Genomic DNA, 24,030 nt, shown 5'->3' with positions numbered 1-24,030 from the left:
GAAATGATGAGCAAGGACTTGCTCGAGCAGAAAACTAAGTAGCTAGAGGGAAACCAGTGTGCACAGGTAGAAAAATACTAAACTGGAGATTAAGGAAAATGCAAATTAAATATCAGTGATTAAGAACGAGCATGTAAGGCCATCAAGAAAGCTGCTGGGTGCTTGTCACTGGGAGCAGAGGACAGATACATACAGGAACTGACATTGATTGCAGGGATTTGCCCATCCAGTTCCATCAGCAAAGTTCATTCAGTCATCCCCTTTACCTCTCATAGACCACTTTACAGAATACAAATACCTTTGCTACTGCCACTGCTGAATGCAAAATAATAAGTTAATCTTCTAATAAAATTTAGGCATGAAATAAATAGGTCAATCCATTTATTCTCTAACGAGGGTTCAGAAGGATAATGAGGTTTGGCTGGAGGCAGCGCAGTGCCCTGGAAGCATATTGCTGTTTAGCCTGCTAATGATTGTGGTATGCTTAATCCTAATTCATTTTAAGGAATTCGTTTGTTTAGGCTTTTAAAAATTTAGCTTAACAAAACACTGAAAAACAATATTTTGAGAAACAAAGTCACTAACAAACAAAACTTTAATGACTTGTACTTCTGCTTAGAATAAGTGTAAATTTTTTGTGATTTTGGTCCTGTCTTGTTCTGTAGGTCCTGTCTTGCATCCTCTCATTGCTGCTTTCCTACCCCTGTAATTCAGCGGTGCAAGTCCTCAGAGAGGTTACAAGCTCATGTCTGTGTGACAGACACCTCCATGTCGTTCGACTGCTCTGTTGATTTTGTAGGCGGTTACATTTCTGAAGAACATTTCTGAGCAGTCACAGTAGTGCTTTTCTGAATGATCAGTGCAGTAACATTTTATTTTATTTTATTTCCATCTTTCTCCCCAGAGCAAAATATGGCACTTTGTAAGCCAGTGTACGAGGTATTTGCCCTAATGTTGGACGTGATTCAATGAGGTGCAAGGGTATTCTCCCTTTTGGAGTGTTTGTTAATCTAAATTTTCATGAGAGTGCAAAAGAGTCTTATTTCTTTTGCCTAAGCAGCAGACATATTCTGGTAAAAAATGGTTGTGGATACCAGCTGAGGTCTTGAAATGGGGCTATGTTCTTCTCTCTTTAGATGTGACTTAGTTGGATAAGAGCTGCTTCATTTGTTATCGTATTTCATAGGGTTACCTGATAGCATTAAAAGCTTGCTGGCCTTTTCTTAAAACGTGCTGCCTTTCTGGGCAAGTAAATTAAATCCCTATGTGAGATTTGCTTATGTGAGAATTAATCTGTTATGAATCACATTTTAAGGATCAGATGAAAAGTGCTACAGAAATGCAAAATATTATTATGTCTTTTATTAACAATTCTCTTGTCATGTATGCATATTCACTGCAAATTCATATTGGCATTTATTATCCAAAATGTTCTGCTTTTTTTTGCTGTTATTGTTGTAGGATTGATTTCAGTACAATCTAGTTTTTTGAAAGGCTTTCTTTTTGAACTGTAATATGCAATCACAGCAGTAGCAGAATCTTCAACTCTTTTCCCTTTAATTAAATTTAGCAATTCCAGTGCCATGGCACCTATGTGAACCAGCGTATGTTATTCATCTTTCTTATTGTTCTCAATTAGGGTGTTGTCTGGTATGGGTTTTTTTGTCTGCTTCTTCTGCAGTGATTAATATAATAGAGTTATAATCTCACTTATAATCAAACTTTCAGGAAAGGTTATTGGATTTGAGGTGACTTGTATGCAAGCAATTTCCCAACAGCCAAACTGAATGCTTGCAATTTATGGGTTGTCAAACCTTTATCATTTCATGGCCAGATTATTACTACATCTAATAGACAGGTTTCTGGATTGCTGGGTTTTGTTTTTTTGGTTTTCTTCGATTTTAGGGGCAGTATCTATGCTTCATTAACTACAGTGTAATATTATAGGAGGCCATATTTTTCAGATACTTTGTAATTGGCTTGTTATCAAGGCAGCCGAAAGCAGTCACCTGTCACCATGAATGTTCTATGCATGGTGAGGTGTAAGCACAGCTGACTGGAAAATATTATTTGCTTTCATGAAAAAACACACATTTCTTCTTTCAAACTGTGTAGCCTCCTATGTATTACAAAGATTAAATTTATATATATTTTTTTTTTTTAGAAAGTACTTTTGCAAGGACAGGAGAAGCACTCAGAACCAGTGCACACACATTCTCTATATGGGATTTTCTTATTCTCTCCTTGCAGTACGTGCCATGTGCGTACAAGGAGTGATGTAGACAGTAGGCTTGGTACTTTGTGAATGCTAAAAGAGAGAGAAAGTGTGGAATAGTTCCTTGCTTATAGAAGATAAAGATTGATTTTATTCATGACTGAAGTAGGTAATTTTCTAGCCATAGGAGAATAAATGTTGGGCTACAAGTGTCTTTGTTTTCTCACTATATAAAGGTTTTAGTTTCAACTGGACCATCATACTAAGGAGCTGTGACAGACATTAGAGCGTTTTCCCCAAAAATGACAGTTCTCTTATAACTGAGATATCCCAAAGTCTCACCTGATTTGCTGAGTGCTAAGGCAGGACAGATCTTTCTAATCTATCTGAAATAATAACTGCAAAATTGAAGGGAGTGTCAGCACCCACGAGAGGGTATATCGTTGACAAAATGGAAAGGCAGATATGATTTGATTTTTTTGAAGCAGCTGGCTAGGGAGGAAGAGTACTACATTAAAAGTATTTGAATTATAAAGGCCAACATTTACCAGCTCTGAAGGTTTTTTTGGTGATCTTCATGAAATAAATGGCAGCGTGCAACTCTGTTTTCTGACTGGGTAGGAAAAGAGGCTAGTGGCAGAAAGCCTCTGTCATAAATTGATAGCCCTGCTGGAAGTCTAGAGGCCAAGGAACAAATTGCCACTATTATTTCTTTAAAGCCAAGATTATTCTGTATGTTATAGTGTAGGTGGTGCTAGCTTTGCCCAGTACTTAACCCTCCTAGAAAAAATAAATGTTTTTGTTCTTTTGAGTGCTGTTATATTTCAAAATTTTTTATGTTCCAATTGTTTATGAACCACGATCCTTGATCAACCTTCATCTTCCCCATACAAGGTGTTAAAACCTGCAAATAGCTGGCTATTATCAAACACTTGAACGCACTTTAGTATTTCAAGCAATAGCATCAAGTTGTGTTTTCTGTATATTGCTCCCTTTTCAAGGATTGAGACTGAACTGTATGGGACCATGGAGGTTGTTTTTTATAGCTTCGTATATCATTTTTCACCATCCTATTTGGTGTGGTTTGGGTCTTGTACACTTCATTTACTACAAAGTAGATGCTTTTACCTTAATACAAGGAGGTATCTGACTTCCATCTAGCTCTACCACGTTAGTATTTCCCCAAAAGAGCATTTTTATTGGCTTTGTGAACTGTGCAGTGATATAAAATGGTTACCAAGCTCGAGTGGTCTGCCATTTCCAAATGAAGACAATCTTACATTTAGAATCATTCTGCAATTTGTATTTGAAACCTTCAGAAGTGGTAGAGCTTATACAGCATTTTAAAGGAGAAAAGCATATGTACAACATTTTTCATGATTAGGCTCTGGGAGACATTACAGTGGCCTCCCAGTTCTTAAAGGGGGCCTGCAAAACAGACAGAGAGAGAATTTCTCAGGTAAGATACTGGTAGGATGAGTGGTAATGGTTTTAAATTGACAGAGAGCAGATGGAGTTTATTTAGTAGGAAGAAATTCTTCCCTGTGAGGGCTGTGAGGCACTAGCACAGGTTGCCCAGAGAAGTTGTGAATGCCTCATTCCAGGAAGTGTTCAAGTCCAGGTTGATTAGGATTTTGAGCACCCTGGTCTAGTGGAAGATGTCTCTTCCATGACAGACAGGTTGGAACTGGATGATCTTGAGGCTCCCTTCCAACCAAAACCACTCTATGATTCTATTAATTTGTTTGAGTCACCCTTAAAACATTTGTGGAATTGCATTAGTTTCTTTGCAAAATCAGTCAAATGTACCACGTTTTTTTCAAAAAATGCCTCTCACACTCACCAGACAAGCAGTGATGAGAACTTTATTTACCATTCAAACTTGACATCAGCAACCATCCTTGGAGTATCCACTGCATGTTTCTTTGTCTTAGAAACAGTGAATCTAGAAAGGGATCCCAGGTAAGGGTCACTGCAAAGAGAACTGGTAGGATTAGCAGGTCTTATTTAGACTTGCTAAATATGAGATCCAGTGCTCATACTGACTTCAGTCCTTTGCTGTGCAAATTGAAAAATTGTGTGAAAACACACTGACACGTTTGTAGGTGTTCAGTTTGGAAGGGACCAATGTACAAAGGATAGCAAGAGATGGTCACTGTAAGTCAGGCCTATCATTTTTGGTTTTTGTATCAGAGCGTTTAGTTCCTGACAGAAGTTTGAACGTCAAGTATCTCAAATCACAAAGGTTCGAAGATTCCACATCTCATTTGTCTGTGCTTGAATGCTGAATTATAGCTTTGGAGAGAGATTGCTGGTTTCATGCACGTCACCAGCTTTCTTCTTGTCTCCATCTCCTTCTGTTCAGGGTTCCATATCAGTTCATTTTCCTACAAGAATGCCAAAAGTTGAAAATGACTGCTGTACCTTTCCTCCCAATGTGAGAGTCATGTTGGTAGGTGTATGATTACATTTAATGGAAAAAATGGGATTCCTCTGAACAGGAAAAGTCAGTAGTTGTTCAGCGTTGAAGGCCACCAAAAGAACACAGTTTTTCTATTTCAGCACTTTTGTTTGCTTCCTTTTACACATTTCTCCTAAAGGAAAAAACCTATCAACTGTATCTAGAACAAGGGCTACAGCCATAGTGAGACTTAATGAAATTATATACCCTGGTTGCTCATCTTCAAAGACTGAGATGGTTTGAGAGCTTTCTCAGTCTACAGATCTCTGCCATATTCCCTTCAGGATCAATTCCATGTTTGTAATGAACAGAAAAAAGCATGTTGTTTTCCTTTTCCACCCCCCCCCCCTCCCCAAAAAAAAAAAAAAAAAAAAAAAAAAAAAAAAAAAAAAAAAAAAAAAAAAAAAAACCAACCAGGTTAATAGAAAAGCCATTAAAACCTTGCCAGTTGGGATGAAAAATGCTGCCTGCGGGGAACTGTGAGAGTGCATGCTGTCAAATATGACATATATGCACAAACACCTATGGGCTTATTAGAGCCTCCATAGTGATGTGCTGTCAGCAGTGTATTTCTGTTGCATGTGACCTTGCAATGTTTTTTTATCTAAAAGGCAAAGAGAGAGTGAGCATTATTCAGTGAAGCTTGGGTGTCTCCTGTAACCTTTATGGAGTCTCTGCCAGCCACTTCATAACAGTCTATAGCACATTCACTCTGTGTTGGACTTGGGTTATTGAAAAGCTGTAGCAGTAAATCCTGTGTGGCTGGATGTCACTGGAAATAGGAGAAATCTCTGCTCTTCACTGTTGTATTACAGCTTACATGTCTTCTGCCTCCACTAGCTTATTCCTAGGGGAGCTTGTTTTCCACCCTTAAAAGAAGGCTGCCAGGCTGATTTAAGGCCAGAAGTGATGCTTTCAAAAAAAACATGGGTCTGTTGAACCTTGGATCATTTAACAGGTGGTCATAAGGTTTTGTTTAAAGTCAAAAAAAGCTGAATCTTGTCTGGTTTTAAATAACATCCCTTGCCACAAGATTTGGCAGCCTTGTGATAATGCCTCCAATTAAGAAAAGAAGGCAGCACAATCATGAAAAGAAAAGTGACCTGCAGGTGAAATGCAAAATGTAGGCAAATTATGTGAATGGTGTAAAAGTGAAATAACAGGTAAGATCTCTCCTCTCTTATTAATATGTTGTTCTAGAGTATGGGCTTGTAAAAGCAGCCTTATTAAAACTAAGGCCTAAGTATCTTTCCTTGCTGTCCTGTTGAACACCAGCGACTATTGTGAATTTAAGGACAATGTGGATGGTTTCCCAGAAGTACCTTAAATTCACTCGGCTTACTTTCTAATTCTGTCTGTACCATGTTGCATAAAATACTGCACCAGTTACCATAATGCATCAGTTTGTGAAACGAGGTGTTCCACTCGTTCTTCCCTAGCAGGAAAGTCATCTGTCACCAGAGTGGGAAGTGGAGGGCAAGGATAGTTGTGTTAAGACAAGCTGTCCCCGCTCATATGCCCGATCTCTTTGGGCTCCTGAATCACTTCTGTATCTCCTGCACGTGCTATCCCGAAGTAGAAAAACATGGGGTTTGCCCCACAGGGATAAGCACTGGGAGGCACTTGGGACTTAGTGGAGATAGAATGAGACAGCACTGAGATCAAAATCCACTGTGTGTCTGCAGTACAGGAACCACCAAAGTTTCATTTACACCAGCTTACCACTGAGGTGTCTCACTGTGGTACTGCTAATGGTAATGGCTTTGTGGTGGGGACTCACTGAAACCATCAACTGCAATCTCTGTCAGGCGGAGCCAGCTTCTTAACTCAAGTGTCATTATGGGCTGTGTTAAATCCATGTTATGAGCCACAATCCATTTCCAATTCACCCTGCCATTCATTCCTTATTCTGATTCTGTTATCTCCAGGCTAAAACTAGAGTAGAGAGACAGTATTTTAATAAGACAATAGCTCTTTCATTCTGCAGCTAACAAAAACCAAATAAAATGGGGTTTCTCATTTATGCTATATCTTATGGAAGTGAAAAGAGCATAGAATAATTGTAACCAAGATAAATACACAAGTCATAACCTTTCTAGCATAACTATGCCTGTTTCTAGAAAATTAGAATGTCAGTGAGCTAAAGGTAATTTGTTGAGGATGCCAACAGAATGATAAGTCTGACTACTTGATTTTTTTTCTCATTAGACAGTTTCAGTAAGGCTGAAAAGTGAACATAGTTGGTTGGAAGAGCTTTGTACACCTTTGCAGATACACCTCGACCTACCTTTCCCCTGACAATCTATATGGCAGTTTGTTTTTTGAGGCAGAAATGCTTAGGTAGGGCTGTGGTGACATTTCAGAGACATTTAAATATTCTATTTGGAAGAAGAAAACTTAATGATGTATCTTGGTTTGTCCTTTTTAGTTGAATTTCATGTAACATTCCTCCATTATAGTTAAGCTTTGTGCTGTCGAGATTTGTTGTTTGTTAAGATAAATATTTCCCTCTTGAGACAAAGAATTGATTTATACGTTGTGCTGAAGGTAGAATTGCAACATGTGAGATGATTGGCATGCCCCGTTCAGTGTGGGCAGATCCCCTGTGGCTTTGCTTTTGTCTTTTAGAGCAAAGAGCTGTACAGCCTTTCATCCATAATGTGCATCGAAAGCTTGAACTTCTACAATTTTTACTCATGTGAAACCCACATTGAAGCCCCATGGGTATTTGCTCTCATGAAGAGTGGAGACTTTTTCCAGCTCTTTCACGGCTGGAAAAAGTAGTGTCCTTATATTTCAGTCAGTTTCACAGTATTCACAGCCTAAAAGTGTGATAGGCAGTTTGCAGAACAAGTAAAGAAAAAATGGCTCTTCCTCAGCAGAACATGCAATTTTCAACTGAATCACAGTGCAATCACAGTAAGAAAAGCTAACTGAGGAGACAAGGCAAAGAAATTATGGTTTGGCATTGTAGCAAAAATATTTTGAGCTACATGTGTTCAGTGGTCACTGTTGACGTGATTGAAGCTCCTCTTTGTTTCCATGTGTGCTGCTGTCACTGTCTGTCTCTTTGTAGCTGCCAGCTGTCTTTTCCCTCATCTTCCGGGACTCTGGTGCAGTGACTCTGAGGTACTCTCTGTAAAGAAGTCTGGCCTTCAATGAGTCTCCTAGGCCCTGTGGGGGAATAAAGAGTTTTAAATAATCCATTAGTCTTCCTTGGTATACGTTAAAGCAATTTTAACGACAGCTGATACTAGGAACATGAATTTCAGTGAATTTCTTTGCCTTTACAGGCCAAGGCAACCCCCAGACCTCAACATGTAACAGCATGGGTTCAAGAAAAGGGCAGCAAGGATTGGGAGAGTCAGAACAGGAGCTGGTAGTGCTCAGTATTCTCAACCATGACCTAGAAATAGAGACACTGGTCAAATTTGTAGGTGATCCACAACTGAAAGGAGAGGGGACTTTGATGGTGCAGTGAATGGCAAAACTTTGTTCCAGAGGGGCCTTGGTAAACTTGAGAAATGGCTTAACAAGAGCCTTGTAGAGCCATCAGAATTAATAAGCTCTGCTCCTGCACCAGGATTTGCTGGTGCAGTATCTCATTTCCCAGGCTGGGAAGTGGTGCCCTTGAGTACTCCTGCTAAAGAGGATCTGCAGGTTGTGGATGACCCAACCCATAACAAATAGGGCAGGCAGCCATCCAAAATAAGACAGGAGGAAGACATCCAGTTGTGAAGAAGCTACTTATTCTGGACTGGTCAGTGGTGGTGAGGCCACACCGGGATTGCTGTGTCTGGCCTTGGTTTCCTGTCCCAGGTCAAGGGGTATGTGAGGACACTGGCAGGGCCCAGTGTGGCTGCCCTGTGTTCAGGGGGCTGCAGGATGTACCCCCTCTGAGAGCTGGAGGGAGCCGGGCTGCTTAGGCTGGGAAGAGGTGAGCTGGAGGTGGCCACAACCACCCAGCAGAGAGACACAAAGAAGGCAAAGCCAAAAACTTCTCCACCATAGCGGGAGGAGACAGTGGGGTGGTGGCAACAGCTTCCCATTTGGGAAGTCCCAGGTTGGATTTCACAGACTCACCAGGAGCAGGGTGCAAATGCTGGAACAGGTTGCCCAGAGGGGCTGTCAAATCTCCATGCCTGGAGGCTTTTGAGACTTGGCTGAACGAAGTTGTAACTGCCCTCATCTAGTGTCAGTGATGGTTCTGCTCAGGGCAGGTAGGTCTCATGTTGGATAGAGACCCATGGAAGGACCTTGCAGTTCCTGTGGTTCAGTGATCTCATTTTAAAACAGTGACAGCAGAGGACAGGCAGTTTTGCTTTTTTTTGCGCTGGAAGGTCTTTGAGATGTCAGTACCAAGAACAGAGAGCTGGAGTCCAGTCTACTGAGATCTCATGCCTCCAGGACATGTAGCCTTCATCTGAACCACAGTCCCTCCTTCACCTGTGCCACTGTCTCTAGATTGAAAGGAGAACCTGTTTTATTTCACAGGAAAGGGAGATTAGGTAGAGTTTTAATTACCAGTTAACAGCAAGAAGCAACTAGTTCTTTCAAATGTTGCCATCATGAATAAGATTTTTGGTAATTGAGCAATTTAGATTACTAATTTTGTGTGATGCCTGATTTTGCCACATTTTGAGGCAAGCCCCTGACTTGCATATTGTCTTTTCCAATTTGGAAAAAGGATTTTTAGTATCCTGAGGTTTAATCATTAAATATTTCTGCATTTTTTTGAATTTATAAAATGCTATCTAAGTGTGAAGCTTAACTGTGTTGTTGGAGAACACGAGTTATTGAAGGCCCAGGGAACAAATTGTGTAAGCTGGTGGAATCGTCTTCTGTTGTTGATTCCCTGTGTTTTTCAGCATGTCCATCAACATTCAGAGAAGCTCTAACTCAGAGTCAGACCTAAGGGAAAGATCACTGTCCCCTCATTTGTCTGCTCATTGACAACTGGTATGTGGGTGAAGCTTGCTTTTTTCTTACATGTGAATGTCAAGTGGGGTTTTTGAGTGAGCAGAATGAAAACCAGCCAGGACAGCTTTCACAGCAGAGCAGAGTCCTCAAGAGGTTTCTGCCATCTGCATTTCCTTCCACCCTCTAACTGATGTGCCAAAGGCATTTCCTCCCTTTTCATCCTTGCAGTGATGACTTAGGAAAGCACAGAAACTATGAGGAAGTTCTAAGGCTAAAAGATGGGTGAGGAGGAGTCTGCCAAACAAAACTGGCGTGTGGAAGTGATACCTGAGTTACTGACAGGCAGGTGGATGGAAGTGGTGTGGACTGGAGATGGAAGAAGGATGTCTGAACTTTAGGATGGGCAGGGATTTGGTGACAGATGCTTTATGCTTTATGCTATGAGGCATTGAACAAGCTCTGGATAGGATCACATTTCCCACTACTTATGGTGACAGCTGGCCAGCTATTAGACTCCTGGCACTGTGTGCATGGATGTACATGCATGTATGTGGAGAAGATGATGACAACAACAAATTGAAATGTATGAGACATTAAGATGCCTCATCTGGTTTTAATTTATCTTATTTATGTTATCTGTGGACCAATGTCATGGTTCTCCAATGGTCTGAATTACGACTCTTGTGCACTTAAAGCTGACATGTAACGGCAGCTTCTGTGTGATGAGTTTAATCCTGACAGATAGTGCAAAAGGAGGAGTGCTACACTACAGAGATTTAATTAGGAGCTTTCTCTTGTGGTTTTCTAGTTTCTTCAGATTACTAACTTGCAGTACTAACTACTTGTTTAACATGATTTCTGACATTAGTGAACTGTGCACGGCTGCAGCTCTGTTTGCAGGCACATTTCTATTCAGGTACTTGTGCGTCGCAGTATTGCTGAACTTCTTAATTTTTAAGCTTCCAGCCTCCTGAGTGTAATCAAATAAGCACACTTGAGGGCAAAAACAGCAACTAGAGGCACATCACTAGGCTTCCTTCACACCCTCCTGTTAACTTCTGCACACACTGAGCTCCTGAACAGACATTCTGCCTCTGTTTTTAACTGACATGACTAGCCTCCTCTTAGCTTTCCCTTTAGGTCTGTCTCGCTCACTATGACAGAAAATTCTCTCATCCTCTAGTCTCAGAACAGACATCTCAAAAGCAACTTCCATTCGCCTCTGTCAGCAGCAAAAGCAAAGATGCATGTTGGTTAATCAGCTGTGCAAGGCTGAATTATTTAAAAACTCTTCTGTCATTCTGTAGAAAAGATTTTCATTTCAGCATTGAATTTTAAGTTTTTAATTAACTAACTACTTTTTTTCAGTTCAGTGCTTTTTAGCTGGGAGCAAACGTTGCTGAGTCATTTAGGAATTGGGCTGTAACAGCATCTGGCTCTAGCTCCTGTTACAGAAGGCAATACCTGGAGCTTTTAACTGCTTTCTTCCATCTGATTTTCCTTTTGAAAAACTGTACCTAAACAGCTTTGTTGTTTTATTGTTTTCTATCTAAAGGGTACTGTGATGAGATCCAGCTTTTCCATATGACTATGCTAGGGGTTATTGGAATTTAAACTGATAAATAGTAATAAATCTTTAAAGGGTGTTCATTTGGGCTTCAGTTCACGCACTGCACCTGAGCATAGGGAAGTGACAGGGGAAATCTGTGAAAGAATTGCATGAAGGTCACTGCTAGGAGACTCCTTCCTCTGTGTATAAGGCTTCAAGGCTGCCTCCACGAGAATAGTTAAAATAATAAACAAAATTTCTGGGACTAGAGTGTGAGAAAATGAAGGATTCTTGTCTTTCCTAACTTCAAGCCACATTTCTATAACACTGCTGTGGTTCCCACGGGTGACGGGAAAAGGTTTTATTATGAGTGAGCCATTGAATTTAAGAGGAAATCATATGGGGGCAAATCAAATTTGCTTGACGCCTTAGTAACAGGACAAATTTTACTTTCTTTTGCTTTGATGGGTTATTGGTCTTCTCTTTATACTTGGGAAATGAAAAATACGTGAAATAGAAGGTAATTTTTAAAGAGTTTTGACTTGCAGATCTCAGCTCCGATACCAATCTTGGCTGCATGCTGTTTGCAGTTGTTTAATGTCTGCCCTAACTTGTCCATTTGTAAAATGTATGACATGCCCACCAGAGTCAGTATGAATTCATTAGTGCTTCTGTATTGCTCTTGCATCATCCAGAGAAACGTGCTCACGCTCCTGCTCAGTATTAGAAGTGAAATCCCCCTTCTATTTCAGCTAATGGCAGGAACTCTGATCGACTCCCAAAGAGGTAGGGATATCATCCAATTACCATAATTAGATTGTTAAGAATTGTTCAGCTCCAAATTCTGTAATAATTCAAAGGCTGTTACCTTCATGAATTTTAAGTCAGATGCAAGCATAGCAGGTTGCAAATCTTCTGGTGCTCATGTAGTCACATTGCACTCAGCACTGGAGATCATTCACATTCTTCGCATTCAGCACATTTTGGAGCCTTCATGAGGCAATTAGAAAATCTGTGTATATAACCCCAGAAAAAGTATAACAGAATCTTTTCTTTAATGCTGTCACTCAGGTAGTGCCCAGTTCTTTCATGGCTTTTGCCAACTATTGAGCTCCTGCTGAAAGAGATTTGCTTGAATAGTTAATTTGAAAGTCAAGTGTGAAATGAAAAACGTAAAGACCAGCTCTGTGGGATGTTTTGCGATACTAGTGGAAATGTTCTCTCCAGTCAGCAACTCTAAAGACTATAAAACTTGATTTAAATAATTTTTTCTACTGTACAGTCCCCTACAGACGTTGACTGTTAATAGTTTTTACAGCTCTAATTTAATCTGGTAGAGTATTGAACTTGTATGTGAAAGGTAATAAAATCCTTTTAGTAGGAAGATAGAGTTTATGTTCAGAATAACAATCTATCAGTTTTGCAAAGATTGTTAAATTGCTGCTTTATAAGTGTGATCAGATTAAGTCAGCCTAGCTGTATTTCGAGTCTTGCTTTTACAGAATCGCAGAATTGTTAGAGTTGGAAGAGACCTCAGGAGAGCATCCATTCCAACCCTTCTGCCAAGGCAGGGTCACCTGGAGCAGGTGCCACAGGAGCGTGTTCAGGTGGAGTCTGAACGTCACCAGGGAGGGAGACTCCACAACCTCGCTGGGCAGCTGTGCCAGTGCTCTGCCACCCTCAATGTAAAATTCTTCTTTGTGCTGAGTGGAACTTCTTGTGTTTTAGTTTACAGATATTGCTCCTCGTCCTGTCACTGGGCACCGCTGAGAAAAGTCTGGTACCATCCCCTTGGTACTTTGAGATACTTGCATGTGTTGATAAGATCCTCTCTCAGTATTCTATTCTCCACAGTAAACAGGCCCAGATTCTGCAGTCTCTTCTTACAAGAGAGAGAAACCCCTCATCATCTTTGTGGTCCCTGTTGGACCCTCTCCAGCAGCTCTGTGTCTGTCTGGTACTTAGGAGCCCAGAACTGGACACAACTCCAGATGTGGCCTGTAGGTGACTAAGTAGAGAGGCAGGATCAGCTCCATTGCCCTGATGGCCACACTCTTCCTGATATGTTCCAGGATGCCATTGTCCCTCCTGGCTGCAAGGACACACTGCTGACCCACAGTCAACTTGACACTCACCAGGACTCCCTGGTCCTTCTTGACAGAGCTGCTCTTTAGTAAGTCAGCCCCATCATACGCTGGAAATCCTGGATCTCAGCTGAAAGCTGAGGAATTGCCTCAATGTATTTGTCCCAAAAGAGCCGTTTGCTCTTTTCTGCTGTGAAAACTTTGCTGAGGACCCCTGTTTCCCAATGTGACTTCTCAGGCTGCTGTCTTTTTGGGCTGCAACCAATTTTTCTGGCTCCTGGCTCAGAAAGGTCCAAGGATGCAATGGGGTTGCACTGACCTCGCTGAGCATCACAAGGTCGTTGAGTGGAAGAACCTGACCAGGCTCTGTCCGTGCTTTTCCTCCAAGACTGACCAGGAGGGAACTAGGATATGAGCAGTTAGCAGGGTGTATTCAAAGCTATTGGGTAGCTGTCAGATGACCAGCTTTTCAAAGGGCTTGCAATAGGATTCCAAGTTTACCCAGTTCCTAGGGCCAAAGAAATGGCTCTGTGTTGAGAGCATGTCAGGATTGCCTCAGCATTCACTGGCATGAGTTGCAGGTGGTTTGTGCATCCATGCCAGATAAGGATGTTGGGCCAGAGATTGTGGGAATGGGCTTCGTTGCTGATGAGGGTTTAAGTTGTAGGCTTACCAGTTTGTATTTCTTCATTTGAAAACTTTTTTGGACAGGTGTTTTGTTCATAGTGTGTCTGTGTGTGCACAGTACTTCAACATCAGTTTTCTTGTTTATAAATCATCTGTTACCTCATTAGTCCTGAACAGTAGAACTTGAAGCTGTCTTCATCACCTCAAAAACATCTTGCTACTAAGCTGATAAACCATCCTTTCCTTTGTGTGACACGAATGTTTAAATGTAAACAAGTTTCCATAGGATCAACAGCAATTTTTCATGCAAGATATATTAATTTGTCTTGTAATATTCCTTTTATGTCAACTGCAATAATCTGTGCTTGAAGCATAAATATCTTTTCATGTGTGTTTGTCTGTAATGAGAGCAAGTTGCCAGAGATGTTATCAGACAACATATGAGGATGAGTAACACCATTGCCTTATGACTGCAGCTATTTAAAAGACAGGGGAAAATTATCATTACAAGCTGAATATTATTGGTAGGTTTGTCCCACAGTATGTGAGTATTTAGAGGAAATATGAAAAATAAAGTATTTGCATTTAGACCAGCACTTTCTGGAACACCACAGAACAGCATCAGATAGATTTTCTGTCATATAATGCAAACATGGATGTACTGGGGGCAAAATACCGAATGCTGTTCCCTCCCCAAACCTTGGGTTCTGTGTGGTGTTAGTGAATGAGCTCAGGACCCCAGAAGTACTAAGTGCTTGGGTCTGTTGGTGTATATCTAGTTATTATTTCATTATTTTAACTGCATCTCTTCAATATCAGCATTGCATTGTGCAGCCAGGGTCCAATTTAAAACCTGTAGCAAAAGACTCCTGCAGTGACTCATAGGTGATGATCTTTGTGATAAGTAACAGACCCTCCAGAGTTCTGAGCAGCAGAATGTGACATTGGCAGCATGAATGATGATGGGACCTTTCATCTCAGCTTATGTCCCCTGGTATCTAAATAGCAGCAGAAGTTTGGTGGAAGCTACAGTACCTTTTCTATTTGCCCAGGGGGATCCCAAGAGTCTTATTAGAGCTGCAAACCAAGAGGAGAAAATATGTGCAAGGAAGTGCTAGCTGAAACCTTAGAGTCTTACAGTCTACAGAACGATCTCAAAGCATGCCACATGGAGTCCCACTGTGGGGAAATACAGGTGAACAGGTAGCTTCTGGTTTTGCTGAGAAAGTCTCTTGCTGTGAAATAAAATATTCTTATATCCCTTGGCATGGATGTGTAATCAATCTCCAGGTGATCCCTTAACTCTAAGTAGCAGTCTCTAGGCTGACCCTGGAAATGGTGGTCATACTGACGCTGTGGTGGAGCATCACAGCAAACAGTGTCAAGCAGTGCCTGAGAGATTGTGCTTTTGGAGGAAGGGAGAAGCATTGGGATTTGTGTTCAAAATGTATCATTGCTCACATCAGATACATTAATTATTCCTTTGTGGTGCCATGGCTTAATCCCAGAATCTTCAAATTTTCTATATAAGAAAACGTCTGTGGTGTTAAAGCAAGTACCCCCATTTCAACTTTGGAAACTGTTCCTGTAACATCAAAGCTTAAATGATGCTCTGATAGTTCCTTACTTGGCACTTACAAACTAAAAGAACAGCAAGAGCAAAAAGAGAACACTGCCACAGACAAGGAAGTCGTCCATGAGGTAGCTGAGCTTTCAAAAACAAGAACAAAGTTGTGTTTATTCTCTCTTCTTTAAAAGAAACAAAACAAAAAAAAAACCACCATGCATATATATATATATAAAAAAGACAGCCTCTCATAGCTCTAGTATATGTCCAGGTAGATGATCTCCCCAAAAGGATGCACTGGGTGGACATTTCTAACAGGACTGTGTTGGTGGTGAGGCCAACACAGTGTAATCTATTATGGAGCTGTGTCTTCTGTAATGATTTCCTAGGCACCACTTCACAGCAGCTAGTGTGGGTCTGTTCCCCCTGGGAACAGTGGGCTGGGGTAACCCTACCGTGGCAAAATTGTACTCCTTTTAGCAATATAAATCAGTAGGTACAACTGGCCATGTGATGAGTAATAAGCTGCAACTGCACAGTGTGAGTCCTGCAGAAAGAGAGTAGAAATAAAAAAGTCAGAACAAAGGAGATTCTTGGCTGTCCCACAAATTTGCTGTAGCAGCCACCCTGGTCTACTACTGGACTTCATTGATGTTTCAAACCTGACCTCAGGTCAGGGCATAAGAGGAACTATCCTTGGCAGCTCCCTTGATTTAGAACCACTGCAAGAAAAGAAGGAATGAGAGCTGCTTGTTTGTTATTTTTAAAATCTGACTCCCTGTTGCAAGGCAGTAAGATGTGGATATGGCTCTTGCACCTGGCAAGTTACCATCAGCAATTATTGCAACACTTAGTGTCTTTCTGCCACCAGCAGAAATCTCTTTGCTCCCTTTCATGTCAGAGATTTCATTGTTCTTATGGGGATGGTAAAATTAAAGCCACAAGATTTACTGCTCTAATTCTCTTTTGTTTGCAACAAAAGGGAGACAGGGAAGGATGATACATGTAGCTGGATTTTGTTTTGTTGGAGATTTTTCTCTTTTACTGACCAACAAAAAAATAACTGATAAAAACTGTCTAAACTCATCAAACAATTCCACTAGTAACTGTATTAAGGACTATTATTTAGATATAGGAATCTTGTTATTAAGGAAAAAAAAAGCTGTGACTGCATTTCACTCTTCTCTGTTTGAAAACCTTGACATCTGAGCAGGTTGTATTTTATGTATTTCTTCATATTTCTTTCAGTACAGGTGGTTTTCTAGTTTTAGATATGTCATTAATGTGGTGTAAATGCCAAAGAACACTGTTTTTGAGAAATATGTCAAAAATACTGTTTATGATAAATGTACGTATGTGAAGAAAAACAGTGTTTGATAGGAATCCAGTTTTAATTTGTGGCTCTTCCATCATTGCCCTTTGTGTGATCTGAGATGATTTGCCAAATCAGACTTTTTCAAAGGGGAAGTCTGTGAACACAAGTGCAATTCCCATGTTCTAAACCAGCATCTGACAGTGAGCATCAAAGTTACATACAACATACAACTTTTATCTACTTAAACCAATAAAACTACTCCCCCCTTAGATATTTTACTATAATTCTACTTAAGTAATACTTGCTTTGCCTTTTGATTCTCCTAGTCAATCCTATCCCAATTTTTATCAATTGCCCGCGTTCTCCACCAAATTGTAGTGGTTTTAGTTAAAACAAAGCAGAAACACTAATGAATGTAGAGGTTTCACATTTGCCAAATCCTGTTTGCCAAATTTAGTGTAGTGATCTTAGTGCTCTGTGGGAGAGGTTCAGGAGAAGTAAAGCAGGTTCAAGCTTAAAAATAAATAGTTTTATTAACCCACATTAAAAGAATAGAAAAGTTGGGGGGAAAAAAAAAAAAAAAAGGCAACAACAACAACCTGAATATCAACACACTGTTCCCTCCCCTTACAAACTGCTCCCTTTCTTACAAACAGCATAGAGAGACACAATCTGTGATTTTTCAGTCAGTTTCACCATTTAAACATAATCTTTCATCACTTTGGCAGAAGAGTCTCTCTAGAGTCCTATGGAGACATTCACCACAAGACAAAAACAGTCTTGTGGCTCCCAATGTCACAAATCTGCAACTGTCCAGAGTTTTTGCAGATTGTGCAGTCCCACCCATTATCAGCCTTTCCCCTGGCTACTCATGGACCTCTCAGCGTATTTGGGGTACTGTTTAAGAATGCTTCCTCTAGTATAAAACAAGGATTCTCTTCTTCTATCTCTAAAATCGTCTCTATCTCAAAAGAAAGAGAGACCTCTTTTTACCCCAGGAGCTGAGGGCTTCAAATCACTTTCTCTCTAAAATCTCAATTATATCAATCCCCAACTTTGACTAGAACCACCGTTCCCCCAAATGACATTAGGATATTACAAGAAATTGTCTATTTTTCTACAGTTTATACCAGAGAAGTCCAGCTAAAAATGTCCACGTCTTCAATCCCTCCTTCTAATAATCTTTATCAGTTCTTTCACTCCTGCTCCACTGACTTCGTGCGGTGCCTTTTCCATGTCCACTCTCCTTCTTCTCTCTCTCAGGGAAGGGTCAGGCTTTGGAAGCTTCATGTTGCCAGGGAAGGGTTAAATCTGCCCAGGCCTGCAGTGGCCATGTGATTTTGCCAGGCAGCACTCTCTCCCCCAACGCACCTCAGATGGGTTTCCTCTCTCCACCCTTTTCATTCTCTATCTGGGAATCACCGGAGGAGGAGACGGGGGAGAGCTCTGCCCACCCCTCGGTGACAATCGGGACAGCCTCGGCCCAACCGGGCCCACAGCAATCCCTCCCTGCTCCGGGGAGGTTTTAAAAGTAGTTGATGTCAAGCTGCAACTCTCCTCCCCCACCGGGAGCCGATGGAGCCCAGCCGGGCCTTGGGCCAGCTCCCCCCCAAAAAAGGGTGTGGGAGGGAGAGCAGCAGGCCCAACTCGGTGTTACCTGTTCAGCTGACCAGGAGGAAAAAGGCTGACCTGAACAAAATCAGGATTTATATGGGTACTTCCCAAAGTCGCATTCAACATTCTCAATCAAAGTAGATGCCAATATACCAAACTATCCTCCAATAGGTCCCTGTCCTTTCCAAAACAATTCCAAGGTCCTGACAGGGTAACACGCCACATTCCTCCCTAACTAAAAACCAAACTGTGCCAACCCATGACAGTGAGCTATTAAAATCTAAGCTCTTAGCCTTCAGTTCAGTGGAGAGAAATTAAAACAATCAAATAAGGACAATTCATCAGGTGTCTCATGGAAGGAGGTGAACTGCTGCAGGAGCTCAGAGTGGCTGCTTTGCCCCTCCTGCTCCAGGGTTTACACACTGAGGTGAAAATGAGGATTCATTTGTAGTTCCTCAACAGTATTTCTCAGACACGCTGGATATGTTATGAGCCATGCTCAGTGATGTAGGAGATCATTTCCCTGAAGCTGCAACCTTGGCATTTTCAAAAACAAGCTTCCGCTCTGGCTAAAATTCATACACATTTAAAAATAAGTTTCAATTATAGCCCCGTTGAGCCCTAATTTCTCTCTCAATGAAATTAAACTCTTCATCAGACCTGCATGCTTTCAGTATTAATGGACAGGCTGTATTAATGGATGCTCCAGGTAATCAAGACAATGAGATTTCATTACCTGACTAGTCTTGCTAGAATTAGTAGAATATCACACTTTTTCTTGCGTTAAGGGTTGGTCCCTTTCGTTTGCCAGCTACAGGCCCCAGTGTGCTTGTTCTGTGGACAAATTGATAAATTAGTCAGCTGCCAAAAGGGAGCCATTTGACTCACCTGAAATGAGCAGCAATGGGATGAAAATACGTTACCTCTGTCCCCCTGGATAAGCCTCAGATTGTATTGAAATAGAATTAGGCCAGGGGAGTCAATGTAGTGGATAATAATGAAATGTTTAATATGGATTAGCTGCATATAAAATTAATACATTAGAATGAATTGCTGAAGGAATGAAACTGTGTCAGACCTTTATCCTGTCTCTAATATTAGACTTAAGACTGCTGCAGTCTTCTGTTTACAGAAGAGCATCAGAAAAGCTATTGAGTTTGTGTTCTTTATTTGGGTGAGAAGAACTGGGTACTGTATAAAGTATTATAAATAAATATGTATATGCCAGCACTGTCAAATCAGGATCCAACTGAACCAATCCTAACATATTTGGGTCTGAACCAGACCTGAGAGGTTACAGACAAGAATCTAAACCTGAAACTCCTTAATCAGCTGTATGGGCTTTTTTCTTCTGGGAGTTAAATCTAAACGTAATATTTGTTTTGGACTATTCAAAGGTGAGTTGAAGTGTTGCTCTAATCTTAATAGGTTTAATACAAAGTGGGCAAACTTTCCAAACTAATTGACAAATATAATCTTTGATTGTGAGGTATGGAAGGGCTGCAGGATGAGCTGAGATGTAAAACTTGAAAGTATTCATCTGTAATCTAGGAGGCCTTTCTAAGTTTTAAAGCTTTCTTGTTGCATCCTTTCTTCTAGGTTCTTTTCTGTTTCTCAATGCATCAGAAAGGCTGAGCCCCACCATCCTGAGCCCTTGGCTGAGGAGCAACAGTGATCAATGTGTAGTTCAAGTGGCTGTGTACAAGTTTGACCAGCAGAGTGGAGAATATATTGCTCGTGTCCATCCCATTGATGAGAGCAGCAGTGAAATCCTATCAGAGGAGAGTCCAGAGAAACATGGGTAAGTCTCATCCCCTCATTTGACTCACAACTTGAATTGAGAAAAATCACTCGACTGAGTAGCAATAGAGCCACAAAATTGCATGCTGCACATCTGAGGGGAGCAGGACACCCCACTGAGGAGATGTTTATCTTGCATGGGTCTAAAATATCATAGAAGGTGGAGACTGATGCCTATTTTATTATACAAGGTATTAGCAAAGTTCTGCATCCACGTAATTGAGTTTCTAAGTCAGCACCACATTTATTCTCAGTGCTTGCAGGTACAGATAGAGCATGTATACTCATCCTAAGGTTAAAGCTTTTCTGCCTAATTCTCTCTATGTGATTGCTTTTTACTACTTCTTAACCCACATATACTATCAGGCTTAGAATATCTACTGAGTCTTTGCAGTTTCATGTGCCTGCATACATTTTCAGTTTTGTCTTCACTTGTGGGTTTTTTTGTCCATAAAGCTGTTCAGAACTACTGGCAAGGGAGGAAAGCTTTTGATCTTTCAAGGGTGCAACTGTTTGAAATGTTTTATCCTCTTTGTGCAATTAATCTTGATGATGTTTTAATTTGTCAGACTTCCTGTGTATTCTTTTAAATTTTTCTTAGCAGCAAAACAGCAGGAGATGAACACAGTAAATATTTCAATATGCTCTGTAGGAGTAGAGTAACTCAGAATTTCATTTGGATATATGTAAGGCTAATGTTCTACCTGCTCTATATACTGACTATTTAAAATTTTTATTTCTTACCTTTGTTGTGAAATGCGTTAAGAAGCATAATTTTTACCAAACATCTCAAGCGTTCTTTGTTTTGATGTGATAGATTAGAGATTTTCTAATAACAAATTCTATTGGATTGTGCTCGTAACAAGATGTGATTATCCGATTACTGTCTGCAGCAAATTCTGTATCTTCCAGTAGCAAAAGGAGAATGTGCAATAAAAAGCCTTGCAGGAGATAACCTAACTCATAGAAACATTTTGAATAGTTGTAATTCTCATATAACACATGGCCTATAAAAGTGAGGAGGAGAGCTTGTGTGTGGATCTAGATCATACTTAGTTCCAGCAACATCATCCAAATTGTAAATTGCTGTTGATGTCTGGGGAGAGGTAATTAGAGGAGCCACAGCAGCTGTCTTCTTCCTTAGCTCTTTGCAAATGCTGTGTTCTGTGTCACAGCTAATAAACATGCTTTGTGCAAAGCGCCTCCTGCGTTGGCACTGCCGCTGTTCCTCGGCACTCACAGGGAATATTGCTGTGTGTAAAATGCCCTGGTCTGCTGCATGGAGGAGCTGCTGCTCCGATCTGTGGGTGGGCAGAACTCACCAGGAGCATAGGCAAGTGCCAAATGTAAGGAGCCTTGAAGGGAAGGGAAAGATTGCTTTAAGTACAGTAACAAATTCCTACCTTTGCCATCTGCTGGCGATAACATGGATGACTCAGCTGTGTGTTGCAGATGGAGATCATCACCACAGTAAAGAGGGTTCGTGCTTCTACAGAAGGTGGCTTTGGTTATAGCTTGGCTGTCCCATATGCTTGCCAGAAGTGCGGCTTGCTCCCCAGCAGCATCTCTGGGGTGTGTGGAGGGGTAAGGAGGTGCCTGTGGCCTTCATGGGTTTGTATACCTGACTCCTTGGTACTCTATGTGCTGGAAAACTCCAGTTGGAGCAACCAGCTGGTTCGTTTTCCCCTCCTCCTTTGGTCCTATCCTTTCACTGTAAGATGCAGTAATTCTTCTCTCAGCTCAGCAATGCAGACAAAGTCTGCTACTGTGCCTGTAGAAATGTCACATGGGGATGGTTAAATAGCTTCTCACAGCCACAGATGAGAGGGTAGCAATTTGTCACCATTTGCCCTATATCTTCGTTCCAGAATTTGAGCGCACCCTCTTTGTTTGGAGGGGTAATATTAGCTATTCCAGCTCTGATACAAAAACATGTAAATATCACCTTTTAAAGCATCTTTTTTCCTTTAAACAGGAATCCAGTATAGCTGATCGAAAGTCAAGAATAATTCAATTGAGCTCTTAAATGAACTAGCAGTCCTACAGTGGAAATCTATTCTGTTCAATATTTTATTTTGTCCTGGAAATTGCAAACAATTGTGTTCTTTTATAATGAGTTCTTTGACCATGCTATAACCAAATAATTTCTAAAATTTTATAAGGATTTTAGCTCCAGGCACAAAGTAATTGAATTCCTTAATGATGAGTCTGTGCTAGAAATAAAAACACTTTAAAGTTTTACAGCTGACACTTCTTTGATTCTATATGCTTTATATATTGCTTTTATATATATATAAACAAGAGGTGTGAAGTGTGTGTAGCTGCTAGCAACTTTGCATGTGCAGTAGTGAGTCCATGCCATTGTTTGAAATCAAGCTCATAGCACGAAAAATGTGTTTTAGTGGAAGAAAATGCATCTGAAGGGTGAGAAAACAGTAAGTTAATTCCAGGGTGGATTTTCTTGGATCTTGAACTATGCACAGCACTAATATCTTCTTTACTTTCTTTTTTCTTTTTAAATTGTATAACCAAAATTGCATATATTAAGATCTTACAAGGTCTTCACAGTTCACCTACGTTTACAAGAGAGAAAAAGCAGATGCTGTCAGGTATTACTATTTCATTCAGGGTGTAACCAGGCATGCAAAGGTTTTAGTTGGCAGCACTTGAGGCTGACGTTAAGTAGAATATATGTAAAGCCATGAAATAGTATGAAGTAAAGATGGCATGGCACCCAAATATTTATTTGTTACCAGAGCTCACCCATGTTGTCTTTGTGTGTAAATTACCATGTGTGACGATGCATAAAGACTCAAAGCAGAGCTATGGATGTTCTGTTTGCTCCTCTGGTCTCATTCTTTAGAAAAAACCCCAGCTGCTGCCTGTGGACTAGAGTTGTACGAATTCCATAATGAGCCAGAGGGGGTATGGAAATCATTGTGTGGAAGACACCTCTTTGTTTTATTTTCTTTCCTGACATATTTCACTGCAGCTGATGTGTTGCATGCAGGAAGAAAAGTGGCTAAGCTAAGATGCATCACACTGCAGTAGGGTGGGGCAGATGGAATTCGCACCAGGAACAGAATGGCAGAAGTGATGGCTGGGAATGGTTCCTGAGTGATAAACACCAGAGGCTGGCAAAAGGATACTTGTTTTGTGGTACACAGAAACTCTGCCAAATACAGTCATAACTTTTATGTATAATATTTACAATAATGCTTGCTACTCAGAAGGAATCTATGTCCTTGTTTATCAGTTCAGCAGAATTGTATACTTTTAAAAGCTATTACTATTTTTAAAGAGGAGAAAGGTCTTACTCCAGTTTAACTTGTGGGTTTTGGAACAATTTTGGTTAGATCTTCCTAACTTAGTTCCTAAACAATCCATAGGACTCCTATATGAGGAACAATACGTCACTGTGTTCTGTTAGATCTGGTAGATTTGTCGCATGGAAATGTTTCTAGCTGTCCTGAGTCTGTGGATGTTTTTGATATGGTTAGTCTCTTCTGACATCTCTGACAATTCTGTTGGGTTTTACAAGCACCTGCAGATGATACAGGGAGAGAACCAGTGCACTGCTATTGATCCTTTGTAACGGCAAAAGAGTTGTTATCATTCCTGCCATGGTGCACAGCACTCTAATTTATATTAAATTGTGCTATATGTGGGTATTATCTTTTGTTGGTTTTCTGTTCCCATGGTGCTATATACAATCCTTTCTTGATATTTAATGGGGTTCCCATTTTCTGTTTCTGTAGGTGAGGAGACATCAAGTATGTTTATGCCGCATATTGGTAACTTAGCAAAGCAGAATTGCTGCCGCAATTTGAATGTTGACTTCTGGGTGCTTGTCAGACTGTCACTGTGGTCGCTGATTT

The 24,030-nt window shown here is 40.7% G+C and overlaps 1 protein-coding gene across 1 annotated transcript in view; it reads left to right on the top strand.

Annotated features, from left to right (window-relative positions):
- Positions 1–24,030, top strand: part of ALK (ALK receptor tyrosine kinase) — a 312,811-nt gene that overhangs the window by 124,231 nt on the left and 164,550 nt on the right. The window contains 1 exon segment of the mRNA XM_040058905.2: positions 19,952–20,153. Coding sequence (XP_039914839.1) covers positions 19,952–20,153 — 202 coding nt within the window.

Source organism: Hirundo rustica, chromosome 3 (assembly GCF_015227805.2).
Source record: "Hirundo rustica isolate bHirRus1 chromosome 3, bHirRus1.pri.v3, whole genome shotgun sequence".
Classification (NCBI taxonomy): Eukaryota; Metazoa; Chordata; class Aves; order Passeriformes; family Hirundinidae; genus Hirundo; species Hirundo rustica.
This window is presented reverse-complemented; position numbering and strand designations above follow the sequence as displayed.